Source organism: Lutra lutra, chromosome 3, assembly GCF_902655055.1.
Source record: "Lutra lutra chromosome 3, mLutLut1.2, whole genome shotgun sequence".
Taxonomy (NCBI): domain Eukaryota; kingdom Metazoa; phylum Chordata; class Mammalia; order Carnivora; family Mustelidae; genus Lutra; species Lutra lutra.
In genome coordinates this window covers 127,582,337-127,597,882 of record NC_062280.1, presented here as the reverse complement: position 1 = coordinate 127,597,882, position 15,546 = coordinate 127,582,337, and the positions used below count along the sequence as shown (strand labels likewise).

General features: G+C 37.0%; 1 protein-coding gene across 7 annotated transcripts in view; it reads right to left on the bottom strand.

Moving 5' to 3' along the window:
* Nucleotides 1-15,546, bottom strand: part of USPL1 (ubiquitin specific peptidase like 1) — a 34,342-nt gene continuing 18,796 nt past the window's right edge. For 5 of the 7 annotated variants that reach the window (XM_047723071.1, XM_047723074.1, XM_047723076.1 and 2 more), the window contains 4 exons: nt 13,417-13,546; nt 10,019-10,144; nt 4,050-4,207; nt 1-2,074 (listed from right to left, as the gene is read on the bottom strand). In XM_047723071.1, coding sequence (XP_047579027.1) covers nt 183-2,074; nt 4,050-4,207; nt 10,019-10,144; nt 13,417-13,546 — 2,306 coding nt within the window. In that variant the 3' untranslated portion in view covers nt 1-182. The remainder of the gene's footprint in view (nt 2,075-4,049; nt 4,208-10,018; nt 10,145-13,416; nt 13,547-15,546) is intronic. The other 2 variants (XM_047723073.1, XM_047723075.1) reach the window with 2 other exon arrangements.

The window sequence follows — 15,546 nt, the reverse complement described above, 5'->3', positions numbered from 1 at the left end:
ACCAATTCTTGATCATTTTTATTTGCATAACAGATTACATGCTTTGTGAGTAGAAGCAAAGGTAAAACCTTCAGCAGCTTACATTTTATTCATGACAAGGCCAGTGTGTAAACACTATACTAACTTATTAAGTTTTTCCAAGAGCAGTAATAAATACTAAACTAAAAAGAGAGAACATGCACTCAACAACTCTCAAAGAGATATTCATCAAAATGAGGTAAGTCTAATGTGTCATTTGCTAAGGAATTTAATGTTGAAGTGGAAAAAAACTCATCAAAAATATCAGTCTTCATGGAACTTTCCAAATTCAAAGTCCTAATGCAGACATTATTTGTCAGCGAATCTGGCTGCACTTCACACTGATTTTTCTTGGTGGGGCTACAGTAATTATGGTCCTGTCTCAGATGTGTGTTTTGGGGAATATCACTTAATTCAGTAGACACTGGTGCTGGGATGTGGTCATCTCCCATTTCTAAATACCTAAAGTCAGCCTCCCCATTTACCAAGTGCTCTGTTGAGACAACAGTTGTAGGAGACAATAATTCTGCTAAAATTTCTTCATGACTTTGACTACTGTATGAAACTGTGCACCCAGATTTATTATCAGCAGTATCAATTTGATACTGTAGTTCTTTTAGCAAGTCTTCTATTGATTCACAATCGTTTGGAGAGCCACAGTGGGACACATGTTCTAAATTTTCACTTGGAGGTGTTCCTTTTTGAGGGGAAGACATAAGAGCAGCTAATTTCTTCTTTTTGGCTTTAAGTTTTTTAAGAAGTTTTAGACGAAGTTTATGAATCTGAGACTCAACTGAGTCTCCATGGTTTGCAGAAGAAACACCATTTTCTTTCACACAAGAATCATGACTACGGTGAGCTCCATAGGAGGTATTTTCACATTTCTTCAAAGCATCTGTATCAGTGATAACATCAGCACACACACGAGAAGTCGTGCTACCAGACAATGGATGGCCTGGTAGAGGGTTACTAACTGTAGGTGGCTTATTTGCACACCTATTGGCTTTCTTGGATGCCCGGTTAGCCTTTTGGTTTATGCCTTTTGTTTTAAAGCCACCGAAATTACTTGCCCCCTTAACTGAAAGCTGCAAATCAGTTACAGCGTTTCTATTATGAGCCGAAACACAAGGTGGCATAAAAGAAGCACCCCTACTTAATAGGCCTTTAACCCAACTTCCTACAAATGGTTTCTTCTGAGTTTCTTTCAGTGATGGATTCTGTCCTGATTTCGCTGTTATGGTTTGAGAAGATGCCACAGTTTCATTTTTTTTCCAATCAGATACCTGAGCTGTAACAGCTTGTTCTGGTTTTAACTTCTCAGTTTTGGGTGAAAGAAAGTGTTTTAATGGAGTATCCTTCTTTAGGGCAACTGTACCCTCAACTTCTACCGGCTTTACTCCACTTATAGAGTCAGTAGCATGAACAGTATTCACAGATTTAATTATTACAGTGTCTTCTGTACTCGGCTGTGCCAACTGCATGTTTGCACCTACAACTGGAGATGGCAAGCTTAAATCCACGAATCGGTCCTGAGTAAGCTTTTCAACACATGGAGCTGATACTAAAGAAGCCATTAATAACTCTTGCGATTGCAAAGTTTCTGTTTTGCCAACTCCTGCATTTTCGGCCACAGGTTCATTTTCTAAGAGGAAACGTTCAGAGTTAACCTGTATTTCTTCAAGTGTCAAAGATAAAATACTATTGTCAACCAAACTTTCTGGACCTGAAAGTAAATGATGCCCATGAGCTAGAGCTACAGCTTCACCCTGTGAGAGTGTGCTAGGTCCAACTGCCACACCGGTGGGGAGAGTCCTTGAGAATGGCTCAGCAGAGGCAGCATCGCCCACAGAACACCGAGTTGGAGAGGCTGGCTTCTCATCATCAAAAGGAGGCTCATCATTAGTCTTTTTAAATGGAGGGCAGGCAGACGCCTTATCTGTCAATGGGGATGTTTTTCTTTCCCAAATAACAATATGTACCTCTGAAGCAACAACTTCAAATTTCTCACGCCTTTCAGAACGTAGGCCTTTTAGGTCATCGCACTCCAGCCAACTTCCTGGGGATAAGGAAAGTTCAGTACATGAGGTTAGACTTTCAAAACCCACCAGCCGAGGTTCGCTTTCTTCAGGCCATTTTATCTGCTATATCCCTGAATATCCACCAAAGGAGAACACTCGAGAACAAGGCCTTATGCTTATATCACCATTTTTCTCTGCCAAGGTTAAAGTCCTTATGTGGCTAATAAAAGTTATAGACTAACAACCAGAAATTTGAAAAACTGAGATAGTTTTTACTTTTTCCTAAAATACCCACAAAAATCAGGACAGAAGTCTATTTAACTTTTGTTACTTAGAATACAGTATATCACCCAATTTATCCAACATTAGAAAATGAATTAAATTTTTCCATATATATGCATTTTCAAGATAAATGAAGCCTGTTACCCTCAAGTATCCACATTTGTTTCAATTCTTATTTTAATTCAATTATTCTTTCTTTCTTTTTTTTTTTTTTTTGGTTAAAAGAAAACTTAGAGGTTTTTAGGTGTTTATTTTATTTCTGAGCTTCTGTTTTCTCATTTGTCAATTGAATATGAAGTGATGGATTATGAAGGAAGAGGTTAACCTCCTACACACAAAAACCCCCCTAAGAAAACCATTCACTAAATTTATATGGATACACCTTTACAAACCACACAAACCTACTATTTCCTCTTCTAAACCCATTAAAACTTTGAGTCTTTTGTTTGCTTACTTCAGTGGTTCACCACCACACATGCACATTAGAATTATTTGAGTCACAGCTGGGCCTAATCCCCAGACACTGATTCAATGACGGGGAGAGCCAAGACATTTTGTATAAAGTAACCATGATTTTTATACGTTGTCAGGGAGGGGAACCATATAACCATCTAACCTACCTGAAGAGGATTTCAGATTCCCTGGAATGCAGTAAAAAATTAAATTAAGTTACTTTTTTAGTTTTTGCTTATGTTATTGAGAACCACTTCTCCCCAAATTCTGAAGTAGGGTAAAACTTTAAGGAGATAGTATTTATAATGGGAGATTCAGTTTGCAAGGTGCTTTTATAACACATTATTTTGTCATCCACCCCAACTATCCCCAAGATGAAAATATCAAGTATGAAAAGTGTCCAAAAAAACAGGAAAAAGAAAAAGAAAAATATCAAAGAGATCTCTTATCAACAGCCTGATATAACTCTTTATGGGACTGAGTGATCTTGTTTAAGACAAAGTGAACATTGTAAGAAAAACAAACTCAATATTAAATCATATTAGATAAGTGGAAGGAAAAACTTAGCAAAAATTATGAGCTGTACTATTTAGCCTTCTACTGAAACGTTTATAAATAAAGGCTTTATCTTGGATAAATAAATTACGGATTTCAGATATTCTATTTCATAGTCCTAGAAACAGATGTTTTCTTTTTTTCAGTATTTTTTCCTTTTTAAGGAAGCTCCATGCCCAATGTGGGACTTGAACTCATGACCCTGAGATCAACAGTCACGTGCTCTAATGAGTGAGCCAGCCAGGCACCCAGTAGATGTTTACTTTTATTTATATTACTAACAACTGCAAACTAAGCAAATGTGTTTCTTTCTCAATTAAAAACTTTCAGTATGATACACTTTCTTTTTAAAAGAATCACATGATCACTTACCTAAAAAAATCAAAATCGCCACCATTCATTTTTCTATACTGAACATGTATTACTCACGGAGTAAAAGCAAACGTACTAAGTGGGAAAAAGCAAACTGTAAACCAACAGCATTGTATGATCACTTTTTCTGTCTAGAAAAGAAATATGCATTATGTACACCCATACATATACAAAGGAAAGACAGGAGTGATTCTAAACCAGAGTGACAGAGGAGAGGAGGGGGAGAAAGAATTAAAGACAAGGGCAGTAAGTCAGAGGAAAGAAAGAGTCAAAGTTTGCTTTAAAAAAAAAATTATCTAGGGTTTGGCCCCCATGCCTATTATCACAAAAGAAAAAGGTTTAAATACTTACCATCCGCATCTAAAATCCATGTTATAAAATGATTATTTGCTTGGTACTGAATTACAGAAGTTATTTGATAAAGACAGCCTTCAAAATGAAATGAATAGTGCTGCAAGTCATTATGTGGCAAGCCTTCCACAAAGTGCAACATGAATATGGGAGATACTCTGTGGGAGAGAAAGGCAAGTGAAGTCAAGCAAATGTAATGCCCTGTGCCTGGTTATAAAAAAGATGGTCTGAAGCAAGGAAGTCACATATAACACTTTCAAGGCTAACTGCACTAATTTTTCTTGAGAACCTCCAGATGTATGCCTTAATTAGAAATGGAGAACGCACTCTATGAAGTATGTAACAGTAAACTCTTCTCAAAATGGTGTATCAGTGACAGTTGGAGCCATCATGCAATAAGGCTCTAACACAAGACCATTAAACAAAAATTGCTCTGTAAGCCACAATGCTGTTTTGGCTTAAAGATCTCTTGATAACAACTACTCTGTAAAATCACAGGGAAAAATCCAGACCTTTTAGAATTTTCTTGGGCATCTAGTGCCTTAATGAATTACTTCTGTTATATAAGTAATATTGGAAACAAAGTAACAAACCTAAGACATTGAAATAAACATTTAAAAAACCTCAATATGCTAATCATTTGTCCTATTTCACTGTTATCTCCAGAAGCAGAGGGGTCCATCAAAGTAAAACTTTTACTTAGAAAGTTTAATTTGTACCTAAAATAAAGAAAATACAACATAGTGGCTGATTTACTATAAACTTTAAGACATTCATAATTTCAAAAATACACTTTATCATTATAGTGACATACCAAACCAGAATACAGAATCTAATGATGGGCCTCAAATAACCAAATTTAACAAAGGTCTCAGGATTTCAGAAAAATGTCAAGTATCTCTTTTCCCAATATTTAAATAGCTGTCAAACTTATTTAGCTTATCAAAATTTATTTAGCTGAGATGAACCTGAGTCAATGTCCAAAATGCAGACCACTCTGATTGATAAGGAATTAGTAAGTTATCTCTTGCCAATCATGTGAGAGGAATAATCAACTTTTCAAAATTTAAGTACCTATAAATAAAGTCCTGCAAAATTGTCTATAATGCTAACCCCCCCCTTTTTTTTTTATCATATCTACTTAACTGATCTAAGATACCACTGATTATAGCATATACCACTAGGAAAAAAAACTGCCAACTAAACTCTACTATGCCATCAATTCTTAGATGTACTCCGATTTCAAGTGTTAACATGTGAAGAGTGTGTCTCTGAATCAATAATCTACAATGAAACTAGAGATCTGTTCTCACAGCTGGATATGCAGGGCTTAGGCAACCGCATGACTCTGTAAGTACTAATATTTAATTCTCCTGGTCTCATGTGATAGATACCTTTTCAAGATATCTTCATTTTATTTGAGGAAGAGTGAGAGCTAGAGAGAGAGCACACACAGAAAGAGAGGGAGAAAGAGAAGCAGGCTTCCTGCTGAGCAGTGAGCCAGACACGGGGCTCGATCCGAAGAGTTTGGGATCATGACCTGAGCCAAAGGCAGATGCCCAACAGACTGAGCCACCCATATGCCCCCAAGATATCTTCTGAGTCTAGTTACTAAAACATTCTCTTTTTTATCACTAGACTATGCAAATTCATGAACTTCCTGCCTTCTTTGTGTGAGTTAAACACAGAAAGGGTTAAATATGCAGCATTTCTTTCTTAATGGCGTATTTAAAACCTGGTACAACTTATAAATGATGGTATTTTGGATTCGACAAAATAAAGCATATGCCCCTCATCCTTTTCTATTAATTTTCTTCTCTGGGTCCCCAAACTCTAGTGTTCCCTAAAAGTCACAGGTCACTTCTACCAAAAATTCTGGCTTAGCTCATACCGAAGCCCTTTGTTGAGGGTAGAGCTTTACTCCTAGTTTGGTAATAGATTTTGTTTCAGGTTTCTTCCTACCTACAATGCCTGGCATGTCAAAGATGATGCTCAGAGATGAGAGGATCAAATTAGGTAATGACTCAACCATAAAAAAACTGGGTAGGATGAGTTAATAGAACTGGAGTGAGAGTCATAAGAGATTTCAAGCCAAGCTCCATTTGCATTTACCTCCCCAACTTTTAGGTTAAACTCCTCCTATTATACGGATCTACCCTTAGGTAAAGAGAGAAAACAGAACTAGAGAAAGCAGCAGGGGAACTATGCCAACTGCCCTGCTACCCACAGACAGCAGGGAAACACCAAATCCCTGTCCCACAAAGAGGAGCCAAAGTCCTGTGCAAATGGCCTGGAGGATATGTGTTTTATTTTTATCCCAACTAATGTAAAGTAGTAACTCCTATTTTAGAAAATGCAAATTTAACAATGTGCATATATGTATTTCTAAACTGTAATAATGTAGGCTTTAGGCAAAAAAATCTGCAAATATAATTTTTAAACCTCATTACATTTTAGATCTAATTACATCACTGAACGATTTCCTATTTCAGATTCTATGACAAAAGATGAAATATGAGTAAAATCAGATGTAATTAAAATAATTAGAACTATTCATATTAATTATAAACAAAATACTTCAGAAAAAATTCAACGGCTCAACAAAGGTTTACAACTATTCTTTGGAGGTAAGTTCAAGGATCTCATAAAATAATAAATCATTTTCTGCCACACAATGAAGATTTAATTAACAAATACAATTTTAACTATTTTATGTATCAACATTCCTTCCAAACTTTTGTAGGAGATGGTTTAGTTCATCTGCTTGGAAGAAAAGTCTCAAAATCATTAATACTTAATGATGACACTTTAAGAGGCCTGTAAGCACAGATCAGAAACATCCAATTTTTCCTCCTATCCTCTCCTAACCTTTACAGTTGTTTAAAAAATAATTACTATTAAAAATGATTTTTTTTTTTTAAAGAAGTTTATATAAATAAACTTTTCAAATGACAATCCAGGATAGTGTGTGACCGGACTCCTAGAGGTGATCATGGCAGTAATGAGGTTCATCTTAAGAGTCTGTGAAGTAAATCAGATTCTAAGTTGGTGCCTCATGTTACCATGCTGTGAGTATAATTCCTAAATAATTTAAAGTAGCAGACCTGAATTTGATAGATCTCTTTCATTTATCAATGGACTTTTTCTAATGGAAACATATTAGAGATGAGGACTGCCTGAGACAAGGTGTTCAGGGAACTTAGAAATACTATTAGTTTTTAGAATGCTGTAAAGTTGAATTATGCATGATATCATGATGGACCTAATTACTTTTAAGTTAACCTTAAAGACTATATTAAATTTGTTTCCAAATTCCATTAGACATCAACAAATCAAGACTATGAATTTCAAAGTAAAAAACTACAGAGAGGGACGCCTGGGTGGCTCAGTTGGTTGGACGACTGCCTTCGGCTCAGGTCATGATCCTGGAGTCCCGGGATCGAGTCCCGCATCGGGCTCCCGGCTCCACAGGGAGTCTGCTTCTCTCTCTGACCTTCTCCTCGCTCATGCTCTCTCTCACTCTCTCTCAAATTAAAAAAAAAAAAATCTATAAAAAAGATAGTTAAAAAAAAAACAAACTACAGAGAACTTCAAAAAGACCTTGTCATTTAAAATGTAAGGGAAATTTAACATACTAGTTTAACTTCTTTTCAATATAGTAAATATTCAAACTATCAATTCTGTTTACAAACTGACCCATTAGAACTCTAAACACATTTCACAGTGAAACACTTATATCTAATGGATACACTGCCAGATCAGAGCATCGAGTCTTTCATATAAGTAAAACAACACATTTGTGTAATTAAAACTTGTACGTTGCAATGCAACCAAATAACACATCAGACAAAATAGCAGTATAAGTTTATCCTGAATGCTGGTGCTTGAGAAAAAGCAGGTATAACTGTTAGATAAAATTACGTAAGCTGGGAATCCTCAAGCAACCCAACTGTCCATAGAGGATGGCAAATACTCATACCTTACCACCCTTCTACCTCATTCTCATCAAGGACAGGGCTTAAACAAACAAAAAAAGGCTCCCACAACACTCCAATCTAAAAGTCTGAAATCTGAGACAGCCAAAAAAGACTATGGACTTCCACTTAAAGGTATTTCCTCTTCTTTTCCACTTGAATGCCCCCAAATGATAGTGAATGACCAAAAAAAAAGGGTAATAAACCAAAAGGACCAACAAGGGAAAAGATGACATAAGCATACAAGAAAACAAATATTTTGAAGGCAAAAAGGAAATGGTAAAGTGGTAACTTAGCAGACTAAAGAAAGTGATGACATGAGAGCTATGGAGTGGGTATACTGATGAGAAGAACTTACCCACCCCACAGAACCTCCAGAAGACGCAATACTGATAGATGATCGATGTTGAAGAATGTGGGGGTAAGGCCCTGAGCTAAAAACTGGGATAGGAACAGAAAGAGTGTATAAAGAGCACCCCCATGCACCAGATGCAGAAAGGAACCAGTATAAACTGGAACACTAGGGCAGAAGGATGGAAGGTGGCAGAAGAAAGGTTTCTAGAAAAAAAGGGTAGTGGGGGGGAAGAAGAGGATTAAAAAATTGCGAAACATTTAAGTGCTTGAAAAATTTATTGATGAGTGTCTGAAGAACTTGGAAAAAATAAACAAAGGGGTGCCTGGGTGGCTCAGTAAGTCAAGCAACTGCCACTGGCTCAGGTCATGATCCCAGGGTCCTGGGATAGAGCCCCATGTTAGGCTCCTTACTCAGCAGGGAGCCTGCTTCTCCCTCTACCTGCTGCTCTGCCTGCTTGTGCTCTCTGTCAAATAAATAAATAAAAATTAAAAAAAAAAAAAAAAAACACAAACGGGGTGCCTGGGTGGCTCAGTGAGTTAAGGCCTCTGCCTTCGGCTCAGGTCATGATCCCGGGGTCCTGGGATGGAGCCCCTCGTCGGGCTCTCTGCTCGGTGGGGACCCTGCTTCCCCTTCTCTTTCTGCCTGCCTCTACCTACTTGTGATCTCTATCTGTCAAATAAATAAATAAAATCTTAAAAAAAATAAAAAATACATAAAGCAAATGAAAACACAAGGAAATTAGTAATTCCATGAAAAATGAAGTTATAGAAGAAATGAAACATAACCATGTATACTGCTTAGCTAGAGAGGGAATATATGTATGTTCATAAAAATAAACAGTGAGTACTGATTTAACAAAAAATGTAATCCTATAGGAAGGACGACAGGGAGAGGTTACACAGAAATGGGGCCCAGGTGTTGGTGTTAGAACCCTAGTCCTCAATTACTATAAAAGGAGAAGACTATATAAAGGTAGAATAAGCACTTTTCTGAAATGTCAAAGTACATACTACCTTAAAGGTGTGAAGTAGATGCTTAACGGAGAGGAGGTAGGAGGAACCGACCGACCTCTGAGTTTGAAGTATGGGGCTTCTGGTAGCAATTTTAGAACAAGGTAATTCCGACCAGTGGTCCCATTGAAAACAAACAGAAGAGCTGGCAAAATATAGTAAAAACACATCTGCTCAAAGGCAGAGAAAGCTTACAAGAGGATAAAGAATTAGCAGCTCGAGTTCTGGGAGAAGATGGGAATTCAGACAGATGAGCCTGTGGTTCACTGTTGAGTCATCTTAGTTTTTGAAATTAGATTAAGGAAATCTAAGAATTCTAGAGACTCCAGGCAGTTGGCAGAGGAGAGCAAGACTGAAGATTAGTTCCCTTAAAGGGAGAAAAAAGGCAAACGAAGGAAAGGCACCAGTAGAGTGGGGTCAGACAATCACCGTAAGAGAGCTCTTCAGGGGTACTTTGTCTGGGATAGTTTGCTTACTGGCCAGAGTTCTTGATAGAGAGGATTTTTGTAATCTGTAACTATGTTATTTAACTCAAACTTCTGAAAAGTAGGTTGTAGTCATCACTTGCAATTCTACACATTAAATTCACCTTCATTTTGTTTTAAAAAGAGTAAGGCAATTTTAACTCACTTTTCCAATACCATTTTTCTTATCTGTGACTTATTGCTGCAAATGTTACATGGACCAAAATGGGCAGCATTAAGTGGGTGCCACTCAGGGATGACATTTGTAAAAGTGACCAGATTCTTCATATGTCTGCAAAAAAAGAAGACGTAACTTAAATTCATTTAAATTCATTTACTTCACTTTAAACAAATGCCTAAACCTTGCTTTGTTTATTCATATTTTCTTATCCCCCCCATGTAACAAATTAATATGCCAATGTTCTTTCCAAACCACAGTAAAGCTCTCTGTGAGGACTCTCCACCATATTACATACTATTTTTTCAGTTCTGAGATGAAGAGAATGTTCAAAGCAGGGTTTCTCAAGAGCAATACCACTGACATTTTGTACTGGGTAATTCTTGGCTGTGAGGCATTTCTCATGTGCTCTGAGATGTCCAGCATCATCCCTGGCCTCTACCCACTAGCTGCTCCAAGTATAGCAACCATTAGCTCTAAACACCGCTAAATGTCCCAGGAGGTGAAAAATTACCCCAGTTGAGAACCACTGTTTCCAAATTTATTAAGAGCTCACCCTTACTTACAAAATTCACAATCCAGCTATCCCAATCAAAACCAAAAAAAAGGCATTTCCAAATATACAATCAGGAATACATACACCTTAATTCTCTTGATCTTAAAAAATCAGAATACCAGTGGTGAAATAATTTTGTTTTCAGAGGTTACAGAAGTTGTAAATTTGCTCTTTGGCCAAAATACCTGACAGCAACAGGCACCTAAAAAGATGGTATTTAAAGTGGTACACTGTATCTCATTTGGATTCACGTCGATGAAAATACCTTTAAAAGAGCAATTAATTACCTAAAAGGCACTGGCTTTTTCAATAAACAATAACAAATACTGTTCAATCATAAGTAAAATAAGCACAGGCTGTTACAAATATACCAATTCTCAGGGAAGCTAACATTTTAAAAGCAAAACGACAAAGTTATCACTAAAATTGAATGATTTATTTCTACTAAATTTTTTTTTTTAAGATTTTATTTATTTATTTGACAGACAGAGATCACGAGTAGGCAGAGAGGCAGGCAGAGAGAGAGAGGAGGAAGCAGGCTCCCTGCTGAGCAGAGAGCCTGCTGTGGGGCTCGATCTCCATCATGACCCAAGCCGAAGGCAGAGGCTTTAACCCACTGAGCCACCCAGGTGCCCCTCTACTAAATACTTGATTCTCACAGATGACTGCTGAGTAAAGGCTCCTGTATTTTAGTCTATAAAAAGGAGTCTGTCTCAACAAATAAATGTTAATGCTTCACATGACAGCGAACACTTTAGAGCACTTACCATGTGTAAAAGTGGGGTGCTGTGCTAAGCACTCGTCTCCCAAACAACCTTCAGTGGCAGGTACCATTCCTCTCCCCATTTTACAGATGAGGAAAGTGAAATACAGAGTGTATCAGACGATAAATGATAGACCTGAGATTGGGAGTCTGACTCCAAATACCACATTTTTAAACTGCCTCCAAAACGTACACTGTAAATCAAGTAAAAGATCTTAAACTGGCCCTAAAAACAGCAGCACAAAACCATGAGTTTGCTGGATATTCCCCCATCAGATTTAGTGTAAATGTTTTAAACTATGATATATACTAAGATATATTATGAAATGACACTTCATTTTAGCTTTTCCTCTATTTATTTTTAGAACAAAGCAATTAAAAAAAAAAAAAAGCAACCCCAAATGCCAGGGCTTCTTTCCCATGAATCGTCAGTTTTTTATATACTTCTCCAAAATGCACTTAACTTTCTGCATTCAAGGTAACTTAATGCATCCAACAGATCAAAAATAATTACTAAGTCACTGGTCCTCAATTATGTGTTTATATGTTATCTCCCTAACTAACTAGTCTGAATTTGGCCAGGATAAAGATTATTTTTTCTGTTGAGTTCCTGGCACATAAAATATACTCAATGAAAAGCCCAACAACTCAGATGTGGATTTTGGAAAAGCTGTAATTAAGCTGATTTTAATCATCAAGCTCGTTTATATTATTTAAAATCCAGGTGGTGATTAAGGAGTATACCACAGTGAGTAGGAAAGTCTGAGGCCAGGAAACCTAAGCCTGAATTTTGTCACTTAGCAGTGTGTCATCTCGGGCCCTGCCTACCTATTTAACACCTTCAAGGTTCACTTTCCACATGTGTCAAATGAGGAAAAATCAGATTAATTTATATAAATCAGTGATAGAAGGCCAAGAAATACTCATTCTTATACTCATAGAAAATTATTTTTAAGTCCTAGATGAGACTGAAATGGTTATCCTTACTCTGTTGTAATACTTTTGAGTTAAATGATGTTAAAAAAAAAATAATAATTCTGGGTTCTGTTGCGTGTATTCCCTAGAACATCCTCTCAGACTTGACTCTCCTTGACTTACCACTACCTACCAAAAATAATCTCAATTTAGATAATGAATATCTAAGCAATAGTTTTCTCTCACATTTTTATTTAAATTTTCTAATTTGCTAATAGGTAAGAAAAGAGGAAAGGACTGATCTCTATTATAGTAATTTGAATAAATGACCAACAGAACCAGTTCGGTAATCTTTTTAACTGCCAGCCAGCAACTTTCTCTGTGTGATGGAAACTTTCCCTGACTCCTCTTCTAAAATCTACGGTCTCTGTTATGTGGTCAGAATAAGGAAGCAAAAGAAATCCGCGGCTGGTTTCTTCTCCACAGTTGTTCCCAAGTCCCAATCTCAGGGCATAAAATGATAAAGTGTATCACTCATGATCCCTGTAATCCTCACCCAAGGGCAGCAGGAAATAAGAAAGCAGGCTGAGAGAGCTCATAGGCAAGAGAATTCTGGTGGTGGCTGGTGTTTCATGGACAAATGGGAGAGCCTAAGTTACTTTTCAAAACTGCTGTGAGGCTCTCAGAGCCTCAAATCAGTTTCCATGATGTTTAAAAACATAACCAAACAACAACCCTAGTTGCTAACAGAGGAACAAACGAAACACTATTATTTCAAGGAATTCTAAGAAGTATTCTTACGCAGCAGGGAATCCAGAGGGGAAGCTGTGAGGGGAATATATTACTCTTCCCATTTGTCTCCCCCTTCCACTGAAGAACTTCTTAAGAAAACTCCTACTAATAATCCAGCAAACCATGGATTTTTATTCTTCTAGTTTAAAAAAGCAAGCAAACTGTAGTTTTTAGAGCTCAAATTTTTCCTTTTAATCTTAATGGTGGGGAGACTTCAAGATATGGTAGCAAATTTTACTGAGTGCAGAAGAACAAGGGAGAGAGCAGTGTTATAAATGGGAAGCAAGTTTCATTCAAATTTTATTATTTGGAACCATTTTCAATAAAATACGTCCATTTTTTAAAAAGAGAAAAACTAACCTATTTTGATACCTGTGTCCACACTGTGAACATTCAAAGTTCCAAGAGAAAGAATACATGAAGAGCTTTTCAATGACGGGTTCCATTTTTAAGAGCAGGGGAAGTGCAAACACGGGGCTTTCCATATCACCTTCAAAAAGAAAAAGGAAAATTGTTACTCATCATTAACTGAAAAAAGTGAACCAAAATTACTGTTCTCTTTTCTCACCTATGTTCACAATACAAATATATGTGAAAATATGAGTATATGAAGAAGTTATTTGCAGTTGAACAAGGGCAAGTTTTTAAGATTTTTTTTTTTTTTTTTTTTTTTGAGAGAGAGACAAAGAGAGAGAGAGAGAGGGTGCATGCGCACAGAGGGAAGGGGCACAGGGAGAGGGAGAGAGAGAGGATCTCAAGCCAACTCCTGGGCTTAGCACAGAGACTGATGCTGGGCTTGATCTCACAACCCTGAGATCATGACCTGAGCTGAAATCAAGAGTCACACACTTAACTAACTGAGCCACCCAGGCTAGGGAAGTTTTTAAAGCAATTTTCTAAAAATGTCCATCATAAAGATTTAATTATCACTTCAGTTCCTGTCTCTCATTCTTCTTGGTGGATACTTATGAAAATGTTTTAAGGACAAAAGACCCATACTATCTCCTTAGATCTTTTTTAGCTTTTCTCTGGGAAAAAAAAAAAAAAATCCTCAGAACTATAATAGCCCTAGGATATAAAACAAAATTATAATATGGTTTATAAAAATTATAATAAAGCACTATAAAACAAAATAAGAATATATATATGTATATAGTTCACCACAAATACTAAAAATAACGTATCTAGTTTAACACTGTAGAATAATGTCAGAGGTGGACAAAACCATTAAAAAGCTGTTTCTGGTCCAACTCTCTTGTTCTATGTTGGAGATGACGTGACACACAGGGTTAAAGGGCCAGCCTCAAATCTCCTTACTCCTCATGTACCACTCTTTGTAAAATCTTCAGTCTCCTCTTTTAACAATTAAAATTAGGGATGCCTGGGTGGCTCAACTGGCTGAGCCTTCACTCTTGATTTCGGTTCAGGTCGTGATCTTAGGGTGTGAGACACCCCCTCACTGGGCTCTGAGCTCAGCAGGGAGTCTACCTGAGATCCTCGTGCTCTCCCTCCTCCCCTCACAAATAAATAAATCTCTAAAAAAAACCAAACCAAAAGAAAACAAAACAATTAAAATTAAACTTCAATGACTTTAAGATCAGAGAAGATCTGATTCCGGTGTCATTAAAATAAAAACTGAATAGTGAATCCAGTCTTCCAGTTTTTAGATCAACATGCAAATTAAACAGGAGGATTTACATTCCTCTTACACTTATTCTGGAATTGGTTTTTAACCTTCCCGTCCTTAGGGGAGCTTAGATGCTAAGATTCAGCCCTAGAAAGAATCAGAGTCCTTCCCTCCCCTACCTAACCTGGGAGAGTCTCACTTCCATGGTCCAGTTCTCCCCCTAGCCTGGAGCGACAGTGGCCTGGAACGAGGCCAGGAGGAGCCACCTTGGCAAGACCCAACAGCAGAGCAGGAGGCATTTCTGCCTAAGCATGCTCTATAAATACCAGTAGTTACAAAGGCTATTTTAATAGTCACCTTTGTGGTACAGTCCCACCACTACCTTTGTACAAAATTAAAAATCAAAATAATCTATTTTTTATAAACAGAAATAAAAACGAATCAGTCTCCTAAACAGGAACACACATAGCATCACCACACACATAAACCGCGCATAGTACAGCAGGAGTCTGTAACAGTTACTAGCATTTAAGTCGTACTCTACTGTGACTGAATATTAATCAAAAAGTAGGTAATTTATACTCCATAATGACAACACAGAATCTTCAGGTCTAAAAATACAAAAAGTCCTCAGTGAATGAAAATATGAAAGAAAAAATATCAAAGAAGAGTACACAGTTAAGTTATATGCATACAGATCATTTTAGGGAATTTATATAGCTCCTAATTGATCTTAATTATTTTTCCTTTGTTTACAAATTTTATGGGTATTAAGCATAAACCATCCACGAGAGAACATATAATACCAATAGAAATTGATTTCTTCGTCTCCAGTATCTTCACCCCAACACGTATCCAACTAC